Raw genomic sequence first — 17,333 nt, forward strand, 5'->3', positions numbered from 1 at the left:
GCTCTTGAGCAGAGTTTGTCTGTTTGATTAACAAAGTAGAGTTATATATTATATTATTCCTAACTTGATTTGACATACTACCAATTAAAGCTCTTTCGTATTATAAATCAAAATAAAATTCTCTTCAAACTTTAAAATTTAATAGTTTATTAAAGCAATTATACTTCGAAATTCCGTGAGGATCAGATAAGGTTTCCCGTAAAACAAAATAATGGAGTGTCCCACTAATCCCTTCCTACCTATCTATCCTAGCTTACCATATGCTATGCCACTTAGACTTAGATTTGTATATTTTCAAAAGCAAATCGAAAATTTAAATATTATGAATTCGAGTTCAAAATTCTATCAAAATTCATTTAATTTATCGAGTTTAAACTCTATTATTTGTACTTATTTCTTAGATTTTTAACACATACAAGATTAAGAGCTAAAATTATTGGGCCCGTATAAACTAATAATTTCTTAATTACATCTGCACCTAGGCTAGTTAAAATTTATTCATAATAATAAAAAATACTTACACTATTAATGCATATAATTTTAATCTTTTCCCCTCTATGATTAATTTGATTTTGTTTTATTTGAGTTCTTTATATCAAATTTCGAACCCACAGCTTTTAGTGATTGATGGTAACGTAACATAAGTAAGTTTGTAAATTTAGGGAACTTGACATGTTCCATGAATGACTCCCACTAACTTTGATCTGATTTTGATGGGACAGTAATACTCTTATGTCAGATATTCGTTGAAATTATATTTCACTTGCACCAAACTTCTTAACCCAAATTATGCAGTTTCTTCACCACAGCTTTCAAAAATCGAATTCCATAAACATGAAAGTCATTTAATTTCTGGTCAACTTTTGAATTCACTTTTACCTAAAAATTCCGCTCCTACCAAACTTCATTGAATGGCTAACTAAGCAACAATTCTCTAGAGTAGTAGAGTACTCACTAAGCAACAAGAGAATAAGCGGTGGTTTGGTTGGAGTAATTAAAGAAAAATAATCTCAAACATCAAATCCTACATAAGAGAATACAATGTTTGGTTGGAAGATTTAATATGCAATATTAAATATCGCCTTAAATTGTGCAGGATAAAAATTAAAAATAAGAATATGTGTATTTGTAAACGGATAAAGTATTTAAGTAAAAAATAATCTTAAAGTATGGTCATATCCCTACATAATGTTCCCCGTAATACTATTCACTGAATAATGATCTCTATGTTATTTATTCACCGTACTACAATCAATATCTACCTAACAGTTTTCGAATAACCCAGAGACAAAAAGATCCCTAAAAACTGACGGTTTGAATATTTTGTGACAAAGCCAAGAAAGATAAATATATATAATTCTTGAATTTCTGAACTTGGTACAACATGGATCTACTTCTTGAATATTCTTTTTAACTGTTCTCTTCTTTAGAAACCATTCCTTCCGGTTATAAGAAAAAACATAAATTAATAAGCCATGGAATTTAAATATTGGATTGATAAAAGAAAAGGTCAATCATGTATTTGCTCTACCACTTGGACTAGCAACTGAAGCTAATCCATAGTTTGGTTTAGATTAACTGTGATTGTGGCTCAGACCAAAGGCCGATTTATCAGAAGAATGCCAAGTTTATCAAATCCAAAGAAGAAAAGAACTTGCAGTTACTGGATTCGACTAGAGATAACATGAAGCTAAGATATCCACTTATTCTCACCTAGACACTTTTAGAAACTGAGACCAAAACTTTCTATAGCACATTCATACTATTAGCAACAGCGAATATTATCTGGAGGAAGAAAGAATGTGCCCAGATATTATACACACTGCAGAGTGTGACATGATCAAATACAGAATACAACAATGAAAGCGTCTACCCTCCTCTGATAAATAGGCTTCACGCCATAAAGTTGAGAAAACCCCAAGCTATTCTTATTGTATAGCTTGTTCTTCAAACAATAGTCTACGTGCAGCCCATACACACCTTCCAGATCAGCACATAGAACTAAAAGCCCCACTATCTGGGTCAATCATGTCTTGAGTGGAGCCTTCTTTACACGGTCAGATATACGAGCAGGATCAGTAGAATGCGATTTGAACCGGCCTCTACCTTCCCCTTCCTTATCCTGCATAACAGAACATGCTTTTGAGTATCACAGGCATCAACTTTGAGTGGAGCGCCTAGTTCAATAACATTGGCAGCAAGCTACACCTCTTAAAAGTGTACATTAGCTTTCTAACTTCCCTATCATGTGTGCTATGGTAGATACGACCACTCATAATTTGTGACACAAGCTCCTAATTAATCAGATGAGAAAAAAGCTAAATGCCTTGCTGTCATGTTTAGGTTTAGCTGACAGAATGTTTTAAGGCCAAAACTGAATTTACACTATCAGCTAACACGTTGCCTGACGAAATGACAAATCATCATATGATCCTGAAACTTAAAGATCCTTGAATATGATGGCTGGAAGAAGTATAAAACTAGAGTAAATGTGAAAAGCACGATCCTTTTACCTTTTTCTTAACAATCTGAACTACATCTTCATCCTGAAGCAGATGGGCAAGGCCGCAATGCTGGGGGTAGTGCCTTGCACTAATGCCCCACACCAACACATACTTCACATCCTTAACAAGGCTCCGATGTATGTGATTGCAGAAATCTTCAACTGTACAGCCACCTCTATCCTAAAATCACAAACAATGGAGATGCATTAACAGAATTTTAGAAAAGAAAAGAATTTGAGACTGTTCAAATTACTATCTTTAACACAAGCATCCTAAACAATCAATGACCACAGAATGAGAATTTTCAGAGTAACCAAGCACGGCACGGAAAAAAATATTCAAGCATAATGTGCCACATAACATACAGCAGAAAGGACCACGGGATCTGTGAAGTCTGGTTGCTGGCCTTGAGGCTTTGTATAAACTCTGACAAGACCCATCGCATCCCACATTTTTGCAAGTAGTCTGTCCAGATTCAGCTGTATAAGAAAAACAAACACAACATTAGCAATACAGACAAGGCAATGGAAGACATCTGAAAATCATGTCAGCATGTAAAGATCATTTGCTCTTATTCCAAAATCAGAAGCAGTTGTACAGTGATTCAAGTCCAAATTCGGCAAAGGAAACCAAAGTTAATCTTTTTTTCTATACCATCATCAAAATTAAGAACCAACTAGAAAGGATCCTGCGAGCCTGGAAATAAGAGGGTTCAATTATTTGCATAAGGATAAGCTACAGGCGAGAGACGACTCCTTGTCAAACCAAGCCTAGGGAATTCTACAGAGCCACATAAAAGAAAGACTTCATATACAAAATATCATGAGTTGCATTTAGCTTCCAGCACAAGCCCAATAGGACGGCCGCACACACAAAATGCTCAAATTAAATATGTTATCTGATCTTGGCAGCACTAAATATCATTTGCAAATGTCAAAAACCAACATATTATAATAATACTAGCACCTTGCAGCTAAATTAGACAGAGCTATGAGCTTTCTGGTTCACCAAAATGAGCTATAGCTTATTTCAACCAGCATTCAAATGAATTGAACAAATTTTAGTACCTTCAAGTTGCAACTGATGACAACGGAGTTCGGCTGTCGAGATAATCTGTCCACATCATCAATACCAACAACATCTATCTTGTTGTAGACGTATATGCACTTCATGTATTTACGATTTCCCTCAATAACATCAATTAGGTCATCCACCGTAGCATCTTCACGAAATAACAGCTGAAAAGGTGAACAATTACTATAATGTAGGGAAACAAAGCAGAAGCAAATACTCAAACAGGAGTTCTGAAAATGATGAAATCACCATGTTATTCTACAATACCTCAGCATTGTGAATCTTGTATTCATGCAGAATTTGATAGCATAGCTTCTCATCCAGATGTGTCAGATGCACAGTGCTGTTAAAAGAAATTCCACCAGTCTTTTTCTTCTTGAAGTATATCTGCAACCATTGAACAATTTATTAATTTAAGCTAAGACCTGAGACTCAATCTTGTCCGTCTGAAAATACACTACCAATGACTGCATGGGTGATACGCTAACACTTTAAAGACCACGAAAAGGTCTTTTCTACACAGAAATATCATGAAAAGAACATTTTCTAGCGAACTGCTGAAGGACAGAAAGGAGCATAGATTTATAAAAGTATACTCTGCTATAAAATCATTCCATAATAATGTGGCATGCTAGCTGTGTGAATAATCATTGAGAAAATCTTCCATAAACATGTGAAACTCTTTAGAAAAAATTCAGATAGAAGAAATTAGACAAAGGAATATATATGTTATTAGAAACTAAGGCACAGCACTGCAATATGGATAATAAGCATAATGGATCACCTGAGGAGGTCGCTTATTTAATCGCAGGCCCACAGCTTCCAGCTCCCTTGTTAATATTTGTCGATGGCCTTCACTCTGATGTTGTATATTCAATTAAGAGTCAAGAGAATCAAGAAAAAAACATCACCTAACAAAAGGCACATGAACAGAGAGATAACACAATTCTAAACTTAGCTTAACAGCTAATGAGATCTTGATATTTGTTCGATTTTATTGCTGGAAATGAGAACAGGGCCTAAATGTACTTTTTTTAACCATGTTCCATTTTCTTTTCGTGGTTTTGGTAAAATTTATGTGTATGTGACTGTTTCCATTTAAAATTGAGACTGGAGACTGAAACGTGCAATTTTTTTTTTTTGGGGGGGGGGGGGGTGTTTCGGGGGGGGGGGGGGTACTATTTTTGTTTGATAATTTTGCACTGTATTTTACGTGGTTAGTTTTTTAATAGGTAAGACCAACTAGAGAGAGGGACCATCCACCAACGCTCTCCAGCTGAGGGACGGACTGGCTTTATTCCTTCTAGTTATTTGTGTTCTAACTATGACATTATCACCTATGGATAGACAATTCCCTCCATGCCAACTCAGCCCAAGCTTAGCTTGACTCTGATACAAGAACCGAGCCGGGCTCAGCTGAGCTCAATTTAGTACTACCTGAGCTTGAGCAGAGGTGAGGAGTAATTCTAGCCAAAAGAATATGACCACAAAGAGGAGAACATAAACCCCAATAGGCCCAATTATAGAAACAAATGACCAACACTTACTTTTGAAGCGTCAAGAACCATCAATACGATGTCTGCAGACTTGGAAACAGCAATGACCTGTTCAAAATGACTACTTTTCAGAGGTTGAAATCACAACCATACAACATACATTCATTGCCAAATTGCTAATACCAGCTTCAATATACCTGTCTACCACGCCCCTTTCCTTCAGATGCACCTTCAATGATTCCCGGAAGATCAAGCAATTGAATTTTAGTATCATTGTAATGGATAATACCAGGGATGCAAGTAAGTGTTGTGAACTCATATGATGCAGCTTCAGAATGTGTTCCTGTCAACATTGTAAGGAGTGTAGACTTTCCAACACTGCCAAAAAGAAAAAGTAAAGAAGGTTAAGACACCACGCAAGTGGGCAGTTAAGGTGACTGCTAAAGAAAATCGTGTGCCACATTACCAAATAGGATAAGTTGATATGTCTTAGGTATTAGGTAACTTTCTTTTTATGCTTTTTTGATAACTTTAAGTTACAATTTAAGTGCAGACAGTTCGGTAGTGAAAGCAAAAGGTGGATCCTCATCATTTCTATATGGTCTCCCGTTCTGAATCTCACATTAAAGAGCATCAGCATCTTAAGTTACTAACGTTAAATATATACTTATCAAAAAGAAAGTTACTGAGGTTAAGTATATCAGGACCAAGGATGGAAATGAGAAAATGTAAAAAGTGACCAAAAGAAATTAAATGATTCAATTACATAAACCATCGAGAACTAGGAGAGTATCAAATGCTTTGGAAATTGTTCTTCCTGATGAGAATTAAACCCTTCATGACCAGTCACAAACCACGAAAAAGGGAAACGGCAAACCTTGGAAATCCTATTAGTGCAACACGTCCATGGCCAAACTTTGTAACTTCAAAACCTTCTCCAGCGCCACTAGAACCCTGTTTCACCCGCATAATCAGAAAGTTATTACTCGGTTTATCAAAAGAAGAAAGAACAGCACGAGAAAAGGTGGTCGCCAGCTAAAAGGAATTTTACTATAGTATAACTGTTTATTATTGATAAGAAACTATATCATGAAATTATATCAGGAAAACTCGATGAATCAAAGATAACAGAAAATTGACCACTCCGTATTAACAGTTGAAATACCAAAAATCATACTTTGGGGGGCTCCAACAATTGTGTCCTCAGCTTTGCTATCTTAGCCTTCAGCTGACCCAAATGATATTCTGCATCACACAGTTGAAGTCAATTATTAAGCTTCTGAAGACAATTTTAGGGAAAGGTTCAATAAAAAGACAGATGTTCACACAAGATCCTCTATCACAGAGGAATTAAGAGCACAAAAATGAATTTCCAAGGGACACCGAGAAATGTGACAAATAGTTTTCTTCTATATATAAGATTAAACACATAACATATAGTTGCACCTCAACCAAATATAATCATGTGCTAAACAACAAAGAGTGCTCTTATTTTGTCAACATCCTGCTTTGCACGCTTGTTTCTGAATTTCCCGCGGGTGCACCCATGAAGAAGATGGTCTCCTTTGGAGGACTAAAATCCTTTTAAATGTTTGTTCTATCATCATTGAACAGACCCTAAGGAGGCCTTCTAAGCGTGTACGTTGATTAATGTGCACAGGACTGAGTGGCAATACGGATTCACTGATGGTGATGCCTAATGGTGGCTTAGTTGGTACAACAAGTTGTTGTCTAAGTTACATCTAAATTCAAAGTGAAACCAACATTCTACATCAATATTATATGGCACAACTCATTAGGAGGTATAAGGCTTTAGCAATAGGACTATGGCAGTTACCAGTTGCTTTATTTTTCTGGGTTTTTGCCATCTCGGCCTCAATTTCTTTGATCTTCTCTATGATCCCCATGGTTCTCTAGCTTACCTGCACATAACAATAGAAGAATAAAGATCAAAATTCAATCCAACAAACAATCCCATGACAAAAGATATGCTCAAGAAAAGTGCACACAACAAAAGAACTACTCTTTCTAGAAAAGTTGCAGTCAACAGACCAATAAGCATAACGAGGAAGCAGAGCCGCAGGTATCAAGTCAGATTTCAATTTTTTGATAATGTCTGGGGCCTGAGGTAGTTAAAAATAGAACTAATGCAGAGTCTGCAGAGAGAAATGGTTGCTTGTGCTATAAAGAGCTAAATCTAGAGCCCGAAATCAAAAGCCCGAACCACCTGATCCAGAAAAAGAAATCACAAATCGGAAAAGATAAAAAATCCCAAGGACGTGAGTTCGGACTTTTATTTATGATGGTGCTGTCAGGCCAGTTGTGCGCACCTCGACTATTCCGCCGGGTACCTGCTACCTCCCACCAGCATAGGTATCGGGTAATTCTGCCCACCATGGCAAAGTTGGACTTATATAGGACTTATTGTGTTTTAACTTTTAAATCCCATCTCCAGTTTCAAACCACCAAGCAGAAAATGCTCGAAATAGAAGAGTGAGCATGAAGTTGATAAAAATATCACACAAATTAATGAACGAAACCAAACAATAGGCAACAGTAATATGAAACTGTGAGGCAAATCAACTAGATATACATAGGAAAACTACAAATAAAAGCAGAAATTGTCCAATATACAACAACCAAAATGAGCTGTGCGATTAATACACTTGATAGTCATAAATCTATTACTAATGTAGAGTTATCATATAACCTAAACATACTAATGTTTTAAATCAAATTATCTGGATTAAATCTCTTTTCTAATAGATACCAAGCTCAATCCAGATTACGAGAGATTATGCGTTAAATATGACGACGTGATGTTAAATTCAATTTGTGAATCAGCAAAATACGAATAAGAGGAACATTAGGATTTGCAATCAAAGCATAAATTAACAATTCTATGAAATTAAGCATCTCTTACAAGACTCCGGCAACCGGCCACCTAATGCTGCTTCGCGGCGAATACCGTGATTTTGGGAGTAAAAGAAGAACAATGAGGTACACCCGGGAGGAGGGTTCAGAATGAAGAATACGTATACTTGTGGCCCTGATTTTCAATTTTAACTTTGTACACTCATGTTTTTCGTAATTACACTATCCAACCCGGAAATTTCAGTCAACATTGTACAAATGGGTGTCAAATGTTTTTTTCTAAAAAAAATATAAAAATCGATTCGAACAAACGATAACCGAATTGATTTTAGAATTATTTTTTTTTTCATAAATACATAGATTTTATTATGAGTCTATAGGTGTAACGAATAACTAAGATAGATTTTTAGTCTTTTTTTTATAAAATAAGGCAACAAAATGTTGATTTGAACCTACTAAATATTTTTATTGATGAAATTAACTTATACTATATAAATTAAACATATAAAAGCATTAATATTCTGCGCCTTGAGAAGTAATAAAATACTTAAAATCATATAGATTTATTTGGCTTATTTTGACTAGCGAGTTTATCTCCATCTTCCATCTTATTTTTATGAGATTTTTCCTTTTGCAAGCGGATATATAGGAAGTGAGTAAAATTTCACAATTGTTTCAAACAAAAATTTATAACATCACTTTACCTTTTGATTTTTGTTTTGGGTATATATTGCTATAACTTCTAGATTTAAAGTTCTACCATACTTTTTCATATTAATGAAATAATTAAGGCAGTTCAGATCCATTAATTTTATGTTTTTCTTTTATATTTGTTCGTGGGTGGGAGAAGAGATCAGCAGTACTTGCTAGTTCAATTCTGGGTAATATTGCTAAAATATTTTTATCTGAAAATAAAAGAGACGACAAGCTTCCGACGACCCACACACCGTTAACTTATTTTTTTCAGCACACAAGTGTTGACTCTCCCTAATCTACATTCTAGATGAAAAATATTTTAATGATTTCTCTTACATAAAGTGATGACCACCAGATAAAGTCTCAAATAAAATGTTACGTATTTCTTATAATATTGCGTGTATCAAAACTTAGTGAATAATAAAAACCCGTTTCTCTATCCTTCTCCACTGAAATATCAAACGTTTGTCTACGATAAGATTGCTAAAGTTATGTTAGTGTAGAATGAAGCTCATAACTGATTTTAGCCCGAAGGGTAGTATACTATGATGCAGCTGCTTCACTTTCTCATCTTTAATATGAAAAGTATCAACTGTTTCTTTCCCAAGTTCTCTGACAACCTCTCCACCTTCCTCTTATTCAGGTATAATTGTCAATATTATTCTCTCACAAACCTGATGTTCCTTTGTTTTCCAAGGAGACAATGCGTGAAGTATCTTCTCAGTCATATACGTATAACATATAGGAAAAGCACATTCTTTTTATATGATATTTAAAATCACTACTTAAAAATGGGGCTAGCACCACTAACAATTTGTGGGGTATAGGGCGGGAAATGCTGGCTGGGATATGACCAACTGGAACCATTTAAGCACGAGCAGCAGTCTTGCTAACTTTTTTTCACCTATATGTGGGCAAAAAATAAAATTGATCGACTTTTAAGAATTTTAAGCAAAATATGTGTACAGAAGGTTAAAATCACACAAAAAGTAACCTAGCACATGAAATATAGTGGCCAGTAAATTTTTAGCCCATCAACATCAGGCTTATTCCAAAAAACAAACCCCTGGTGTTGAAACTACAAGTATCCAGACCTAGCTTCATGTACACTTCTACCACTACTATGTCCACTTGACTTGCCGGTACTGAGAATTGGTTGGAACTGACCTTGCATATCAGCAAGCTCTCTCACACGCGAGAGAATTGGAGCAGGGATCGGAACTGAAGCCTGTTTCCGGGAATTCAGCATCTGTTCCATTACAAGTATGATGTTAAGGATACTACGATCAGTCCCTCTAACTTCCATAAATTGGGTGGGGGTAAAATGACAGACTAGCCTGTTTGTCCAAGCTTCTCAAATCTTAGAAGCACTTTTTTCAAAGTGCTTTGAGGAGAAGCAGAAGCAATTTTGGAGAAGCAAAAAAAAATAGTTTTTCTCCGAAAGCACTTTTTTGAAAAGCACTTTTGAAAAAAATACACTTAGGGACAGTTTTTAAAAGCTTCGTCAAACACTAATTGCTGCTGAGAAGTGCTTTTCAAATTAATTAGCCAAACACAAACTGTTTCTCACCAAAAGTACTTTTGAGAAAAGCACTTTTGAAAAAAAAAAAACACTTCTCAAAATAAGCTAATTTTTGCAGCTTGGCCAAACAGGCTATAACTGTTAACAGATGCAAAAACAAACCGCACCACCTTCTCTTTTTATTTTCAAAAATATGGAGTAGATGAAGTCTTGATAAAATCATTGGGAACTGTGAAACAACTTGCATAATAATTCTAATAATGCTAACCCCTTTTTCTGCAGGCAACTGCACAAAACTAGCTTTCAGCAGATTTCTCCACTTGTCCTGCAAATACATCAATAATTTGAAGCATTTCATCACATGTACAAAACAGTGATAGACTAATTTATTTCGAATGACCCCGAAGGCTGATTAGATTCAACTAAATGCACAAGTCAATACCAACCTTCAGGTCCACCGAAGTTCTGTAAGGGCAAGATGCAAAAGCAAGCCGCTTTATCTCAGACCATCTACCAGCACCATACCTGGCTACGCCTTCAACTAACTTAACAACCTCATCAATAGTCCAAGGTCGATGATGTTTTCTCCGCATTCCTCCTTTTGGGGTGGGTACAGATATCACATTATCATCTGAGTTATCCTCAAAGCCATCATTCAGTTCCACATTATCATCTGAATTGTCCTCATTCATGTCATTCTCTAGCTCAACAATTCTCATCCCACTGTAATGCTCGTCTTTCTCACAAGCAGCAATAAGCTAAGAAAACAACATGAGTGCCACAATATATCTTCATCAATTTAAACTTCGGATGGATGGATATATATATATATATATATCAGAGAGAGAGAGAGAGAGAAACCAGCCAAATATATACAACAAAAATTTGACTCAACATGAGGATGAATCTAATTGACAAGGAAAGCAGTATATTGAGCCAGAGATTGGGTTCCATGGAGATTGGAAAATGAAAAAAAGAAAACTAGTTTTGATCAAATATGTTTTGATCTGACTTTTCCAATTCGAAAAATTTCCATTCTGAGAAAAGTGAGTTATATTAGACCAATTATCATTTATTTTAATAAAAAATACTCTAATCTCAAAGTGACTTAAAATGAAAATTTAACCTGGTTTATTACCAGTTTGAATCTTTTTTATGTCCTATACGCAGAAATGAGTTTGTATCAAGTACTAACAAGCAAGTTTAAGGAGAAAAGGGTTTTCTCAGTCTTCTATTTGTTACCTTATAACAGATGGTGCCGTTAGTTATGGTGTCGTTAGTTTGTGTCTTCTTTCTTTGGTTTTAGTAACACTGTTATAGCTTGGACTAAAGCTATCTACTTTTACAGACTTGAGGGATGTTTTATATTCAGCAGTATATATAAGGGATCAAAATATTCCTATACCCATACTTAACTACTTAAGGGACTGTCCTGGTTTTTTCCTCAGGGAGAAATACATGATAAATTTTTTATTACTTGCAAATAATCTCTCATTCTTTTATAATGGTGATGTCAGGGCCAGCTTGCGTGCACCTTTACTATTCCAAAACTAATAATATAAACTCGTGAAAGAAGCTAAATTGGCATTTAATAATAACACAATCATTCAAAATCACAACCACGGCAATCTGAAACACTTTTTAAAAGTACTCTGTAACTGTAGTATGACTTTAAAAGGTGACAATTAACACGCAAGTAGTCTTGCTCTACACACAAAAAGAAAGCTAAGCAAGAGTTGCATGGTTGCAGGATATAAGAGAATTACTCAATCCAAATGACGTGTGCCAACCGGAAAAAAATAATGATGTTATTCGTAAAACTAAAAAGAGAATCATATCTAGTTTTATTTGAAGGCAAAGGCTAAAAAGAAAAATTATTTTAGATGATTATTAGAGGAACACAGAGAACATTTAAATTAGTCCCTCTCCTACACAGATAAACTTGTTCTCTTTCGAGGATAACAGGCTTCCCAAATAAAGTTGAACTTGTTTTAATTTGTATTTTGGAAATAAAAATTTAAATATCTCGAAATATATTCTAGAGAAAAATACGAAGTTGCCATTCTTTCTATTTTAAAAATGACAGGAAAAACATTTAAAAGTCTCAGTCATGGATCAATTTTTTTTCTCCACCAGGAAAAAAAGGGGGGACAATCATTTCAGGATAGAGGTAGCAATATTTAAATAAAGTAATATTGTAAGTATTGATAAAATGAAAATTGCACAGAATTTGAAGGCAAGCAGTAGAAAATGAAAGTTGTAAGCTATTTACAGGCTGTTTAGTCCACCCAGGAGTTGAGCTGGTCTTGATCAGGTCATTATTTCTCTTATCATCTTCTTGTGGCCCAGATGCATCAAAAACACTTCTTACTTGTCTGGTTGCCATGTCCATATCACTGGGCTGAAGTTTCTGCAATATTTAACTTGAAGTACATCAATAACCCAGAGGAAAAAAGCTAATCTTTCCATCAGCCATAGTAGCACATGACACTGGAGCCGAAAATACTTTAAAAGTATAAGAACCACATAATTTGATTTGGAAGATAAATGATTCAACAGCTTTATATAGAAATTACAGATTTATTGAGAAACACAGACACACTCCCTTATATAGTCACACTATGCTGTAAATACAAATGAAGAATCGTCGGATAAATGCATTTCAAATTGAATCTGAAATAATGTATGCAAGGAAGAAGAGAATAGCAGCATTGCAAGCATAAATATGAAATCATGTCTACATGGTATATATGGGAGTTTGAATGTACTATGTATTATACCCATTGAAAAAGTTATATGTCCTTATATGCAAATACATACTAGGAATATCAATGTAAACAACTATATGTCTATAAGGTAAGATACTTGTATTACCAAAAGAGATGTGAAGTTCTCACGTGGACGGCTCCTTCGAATCCGAGAAACAAATGGAATCTGAACACCGGAACCTCCTAGAGAATCTTGCCTGGTGAAGAGAGGTCTCGCGTTTGACCTAACATTTGTGGTGGGCCTCATAAGAGATTCTGTACATGGAAACCTGTATCTGGAGACTTTATATGAAGATGGTAACTTCTCACTAGTTTCTTCTATTTCTGAAAGTTCTTCAATATATCTTTTTGTCGGTTTGCGAACTCTTTTGGCTGTTCCCTGCTCTGCGTACAGATCCTTAGTAACATTACAACTTTCAAATGCTGAGCTGGGAACATCTGTGCCGGAAAAATTAGCATCATCATTTACTCTATTGTCACGGTCACCTAATGACCCTCCAGAGTCAGAATTTGCCACTCCAACTTCAGGATCTGCAGAAATTCTGACCTTTACAGGATGACTGATTTGTTCTTCACCTTTCCTCACCACTAAATTATCTCTTATTATGAAAGTGGTGCATGAAAAATCACACGAATTAGTCAGCCCCATAGTAATCCTCCTCTTAAGCCACTGTTTATCCTTGACAGAAGTTTCCCTTCCAAAAGTTGCTTTAAAAGTTTCTTGGAGCTCTTTAACTGTTAGATTGTCTAAGCATATCTTCCCCTCCAACTTCGAAAAGTCTGGCTTCCAACTAGAACTAGCAGAAGTTGATGGTGTATCCTCATTTAATGCATCTTCGGAATTGAAGCTTATTTCAGTCCTCCCAGATAGGTCAATGTTGCTGAGCTCCGAGCAAGGGGCCGATCCATGAACAGTCACCTGGAAGTTAATTCCAGTGTAAATCAGTAGAAAATGACTAATAAGTAGTAATACAACCACTACTAACAGCACCAGAAGCAAGAAAGTGGCGAAGTATATAAAGACCATAATATATTTCTTCAGACTCACTAATGCAGAAAGAGTTGAATGCCAAGCAAGATACAACACAACTAACTCTAACAGGTGAATGATTCACAAGCAAATCAGATCTACTTTACAGTTCACCACAAAGGAAAATTTTATCGACTCAGTAGTTATGTCATAGCAATTTTACACTCAATCAATCGGTAAACAGCGCCTTAATCCCAAAACTAATTTATCTCAACGATATGAATCCTCTTAATCTGTTCCCTCTATTCGGGCTCATTTCAGCCAATGGAAAGAAAAAGGCTTGCTTTGAAGGACATAGAAATCACATTATTAGAATTAAGAATACATGTCTTCATAATCTGTATTTTTGGTGTAAAGGTAGTCAGTTAGGAAATCTGAATCAATTTATGGACTTTCTGGAGGTGCTAGGAGGGGGAGAATAGTTTGCTGATGTTGTAATTTGGGATGTATTTCTGTAACTTATTGTACCATCTTGGTACCTTATTAATAAAAATTTTACGTTCTTTAACAATCTCTACGATGAACATCAACATACTGCAACCCTCCTCCTTTATCTAGCCATGTGAAGCTGATATAACAATTTCACACTAGAAAGTTCAATATGAGGCCTAAATCAAGGAGATGTAAAACTGAAGAAGGCTACTTACATACCTTTTCAGGAGCTCCCATTTTTTCCAAGTCAGGCACTTTGTCGACTGACGCATTTGACTTTTCTGCAACAACTTTAGGGTTTTCATACTCTAGTTTACCTGAAAATGATTCTAATTGAGGAAAAAGCCAAAAGGAACCACCGAGACATAACCAATGGAAGTATGCTATTCAGTAACAATAGTCACACAATAAGTTAAAGAAAAATGGATAATTTAACATCTAGTTCTAAACCTTCTGGAGCTTGAAATGGATTTCTCTCCATAAGACATCCTTCAGTTTTGCAGGATTCTGTAGTTTGTCTCGTATCCGGAACAAGCTTGGGTTCACACTTATCATCTTCGAGCAAGTCCTCAACCACCATAATTTCATCCTGTGTTGCAGGGACTAATCTCCCGTCACCATCAACCTACACAGTTGGTAAAGCATCACGACCATCAATTACTCTCTACGACATCAAACTTGCTTCTCCTGGTACAAATTGAATGTTTTACCTTTTCAACTTGGACAACAAGTGCTTGAATGACATTTGGAGAAAATATAATAATAATTAATACTGAGCCCAAGTTTGGCATTATGCTTAGAATTTCCTAGTAAGTCATAGGGAACTGCAAAGTATGACCAATTCAAATATGTCTTTCATTTGTGAGGAAAGAGATGTCCACCACAACACAAAAGGTAGCATATAAGACACTGTAGAAAGCAACCACCTTTCTAGAATTACCTTCTGCAAAATCCAAACACTTGTAATCTATCTCAGGCAAGATTGAGTAAGGCAACTGAAAATCAATATGATGACCCTTGGAAAGAAAATAGTTCTTCATCCCCTCAAAATAAAGCGAGAGAATCAAAAGACGACGTTCATAACCTCTCATGATGCTAATTACGATATAGGGTGAGCTCAAGGGAGACTTCCTTCCAGTTAGTCTTTAGCTAGAGCTATTTGATCCTACAAGTGATCTAAAAGCAAGAGAGATAACACCAATGCTTTGATAATCACCCAAAATTATCTTAAGCAACTATCTAACCACCACCACCACCACCACTCTCCTCTTTGAGGAGTCCCCTGATTACGCCTTTACCAGCTTTTCTAGCACCAACTACAAATCTTTAAGTAATTATGCTTTACAAACTAAAAAATCAGACACTCTTAGAAGGCCACTTTGACTTCAATATTGTAAGACCAATAAATGTCAAATTTTCAATTACTGTCTTCACGGGAAAATACAGCATACCCGGACAAGCTGGTAAACAATAGGATCAGCAATCTCCTTCTCCAAAGCCCCGAGGGTATTTGTTACTGGAAAAACACTACCCTCAATGTCAGCTTCATTTGCCTCCATTGCAAATGCATAATATGCAACTGGAATTTCTGAAAAGCACATAAGTTTGGGGAGAAATAAATTATTACACATGACATCTAAGTATCATAGCCTACAGTACATGCAGAACACAAGGCCACCAATTAAAGTACTAACATATTTGGGGAGAAATAAATTATTATACATGCGGTTTAAATGTCACAGCAACATCCATAGAATAGTTAACATACCTCAATCAAAACTTAGGCTGAATTTTATCGCAATCAACAAATAAACTGCGATTGAAATTGAACTCACCATAGGATTTATAGGCAACTGATAGAATTTCACAAGACCGGTCACATCATTCTACCGAGCTGAAATTCAAATTTTTGAACGCAGATTATAAAAGCGCGAGTAAAATTTTTAAAAAAAAAAAAAATATATATATATATATATATATATATATATATATATATATATATATATATATATATATATATATATATATATATATATAGAGAGAGAGAGAGAGAGAGAGAGAGATCAAAGTCCAAAAAATCTGAGACTCGAGATCACAATTGAATAATCAAAAGTAGTAATTAATTACTTGTGATATTGCAAATACGTTTCTCTGGATATTGCTTTTCCAGTACGCCGGGCAGAAGAGACCATCGAAAAGTTTCGGAACTGAAAATTTGTTATGTAATAAAGTCGATTGCCCAAGCGCGCGTGAAGTCCGATACCATAGTTCTCAACGATTCCTCACGGGTCGAAGCCACGTGCGGAAGTGACTCGATTTTATTTTATTAGTGAGCGGACAGGTGGAAATGGGATGATGAATTGAGCCTATGACAAGATCATTGGGCTCCCATTCTTTCTAGGGAAATATTCTTGGGCTATTTAAAGGAAGCTCATGATTAACAGAAAATGACCCATTATATCACCTCAAAATTTTAATAACTCATATTTTTTCTTGTTGATACGAAATGTCTCTCCGGCCCAAATATATTATATCTAATAGTTTAAAATATCTATTTTATATAGTGACAGTCTATTTTGTATATTTTTTGTATAGTGACACTCTATTTTGTATATAATTTGTATAGTGACAGTCTATTTAGTATATTTTTTGTATAGTGACAGCCTATTTTGTATAGTGACAGTCTATTGTATATAAATTGTATAGTGACAGTCTATTTAATATTTTTTTTATATATATATTGTATAGTCACAGTCTATATATATATATATATATAGACTGTGACTATACAATATATATATATATATATATATATATATATATATATATATATATATATATATATATATATATATATATATATATATATATATATATTGTATGGTGACAGTCTATTTAGTATAATTTTTATATAATGACAGTGTATTTTGTATATAT

At 35.1% G+C, this 17,333-nt stretch overlaps 2 protein-coding genes across 6 annotated transcripts; both read right to left on the reverse strand.

Moving 5' to 3' along the window:
• Positions 1 to 1,721: 1,721 nt before the first annotated feature.
• On the reverse strand, positions 1,722 to 8,181 carry LOC107782800 (developmentally-regulated G-protein 2). The gene is made up of 12 exons (XM_016603738.2): positions 7,998 to 8,181; positions 6,912 to 6,996; positions 6,252 to 6,319; positions 5,952 to 6,028; positions 5,272 to 5,452; positions 5,126 to 5,182; positions 4,363 to 4,437; positions 3,846 to 3,965; positions 3,572 to 3,742; positions 2,870 to 2,983; positions 2,514 to 2,684; positions 1,722 to 2,122 (listed from the first exon to the last, which is right to left on the reverse strand). Exons 2-12 carry the CDS (start codon positions 6,979 to 6,981, stop codon positions 2,027 to 2,029), a joined length of 1,200 nt encoding a protein of 399 aa, XP_016459224.1. The 5' UTR covers positions 6,982 to 6,996; positions 7,998 to 8,181; the 3' UTR covers positions 1,722 to 2,026.
• Positions 8,182 to 9,532: 1,351 nt separating this feature from the next.
• On the reverse strand, positions 9,533 to 16,788 carry LOC107782799 (uncharacterized). Of its 5 annotated transcripts, none has more exons than XM_075251242.1 (10): positions 16,524 to 16,788; positions 16,232 to 16,290; positions 15,848 to 15,984; positions 14,847 to 15,021; positions 14,616 to 14,713; positions 13,041 to 13,853; positions 12,439 to 12,576; positions 10,613 to 10,924; positions 10,435 to 10,491; positions 9,533 to 9,893 (listed from the first exon to the last, which is right to left on the reverse strand). In XM_075251242.1, the coding sequence occupies exons 3-10, from the start codon at positions 15,953 to 15,955 to the stop codon at positions 9,723 to 9,725; spliced, it is 1,872 nt and encodes a 623-aa protein (XP_075107343.1). In that variant the 5' UTR covers positions 15,956 to 15,984; positions 16,232 to 16,290; positions 16,524 to 16,788; the 3' UTR covers positions 9,533 to 9,722. The 5 variants fall into 5 exon arrangements, with proteins under 5 accessions (XP_075107343.1, XP_075107344.1, XP_075107341.1 ...); XM_075251243.1 differs by having other exon boundaries at positions 16,165 to 16,290; positions 16,524 to 16,663; XM_075251240.1 differs by having other exon boundaries at positions 9,534 to 9,893; positions 14,616 to 14,725; positions 16,524 to 16,785.
• Between the last annotated feature and the right edge of the window lie 545 nt (positions 16,789 to 17,333).

Source organism: Nicotiana tabacum, chromosome 4, assembly GCF_000715075.1.
Source record: "Nicotiana tabacum cultivar K326 chromosome 4, ASM71507v2, whole genome shotgun sequence".
NCBI lineage: Eukaryota > Viridiplantae > Streptophyta > Magnoliopsida > Solanales > Solanaceae > Nicotiana > Nicotiana tabacum.

Bases quoted from the DNA above. Each gene is read 5' to 3' on its own strand.
- LOC107782799 (XM_075251240.1), bottom strand. From the start codon at position 15,955: ATGGAGGCAAATGAAGCTGACATTGAGGGTAGTGTTTTTCCAGTAACA. The intron at 14,726-14,846 runs GTTTAGAACTAG...TTCCTCAATTAG, and splicing joins TCCATTTCAAGCTCCAGAAG to AATCATTTTCAGGTAAACTA. The intron at 12,577-13,040 runs GTAATACAAGTA...TAAATATTGCAG, and splicing joins AGAACTTCACATCTCTTTTG to AAACTTCAGCCCAGTGATAT.
- LOC107782800 (XM_016603738.2), bottom strand. From the start codon at position 6,981: ATGGGGATCATAGAGAAGATCAAAGAAATTGAGGCCGAGATGGCAAAA. The intron at 3,743-3,845 runs GTATTGTAGAAT...TCACCTTTTCAG, and splicing joins ACAAGATTCACAATGCTGAG to CTGTTATTTCGTGAAGATGC. The intron at 2,123-2,513 runs GTAAAAGGATCG...TCTGTTATGCAG, and splicing joins TTCAGATTGTTAAGAAAAAG to GATAAGGAAGGGGAAGGTAG.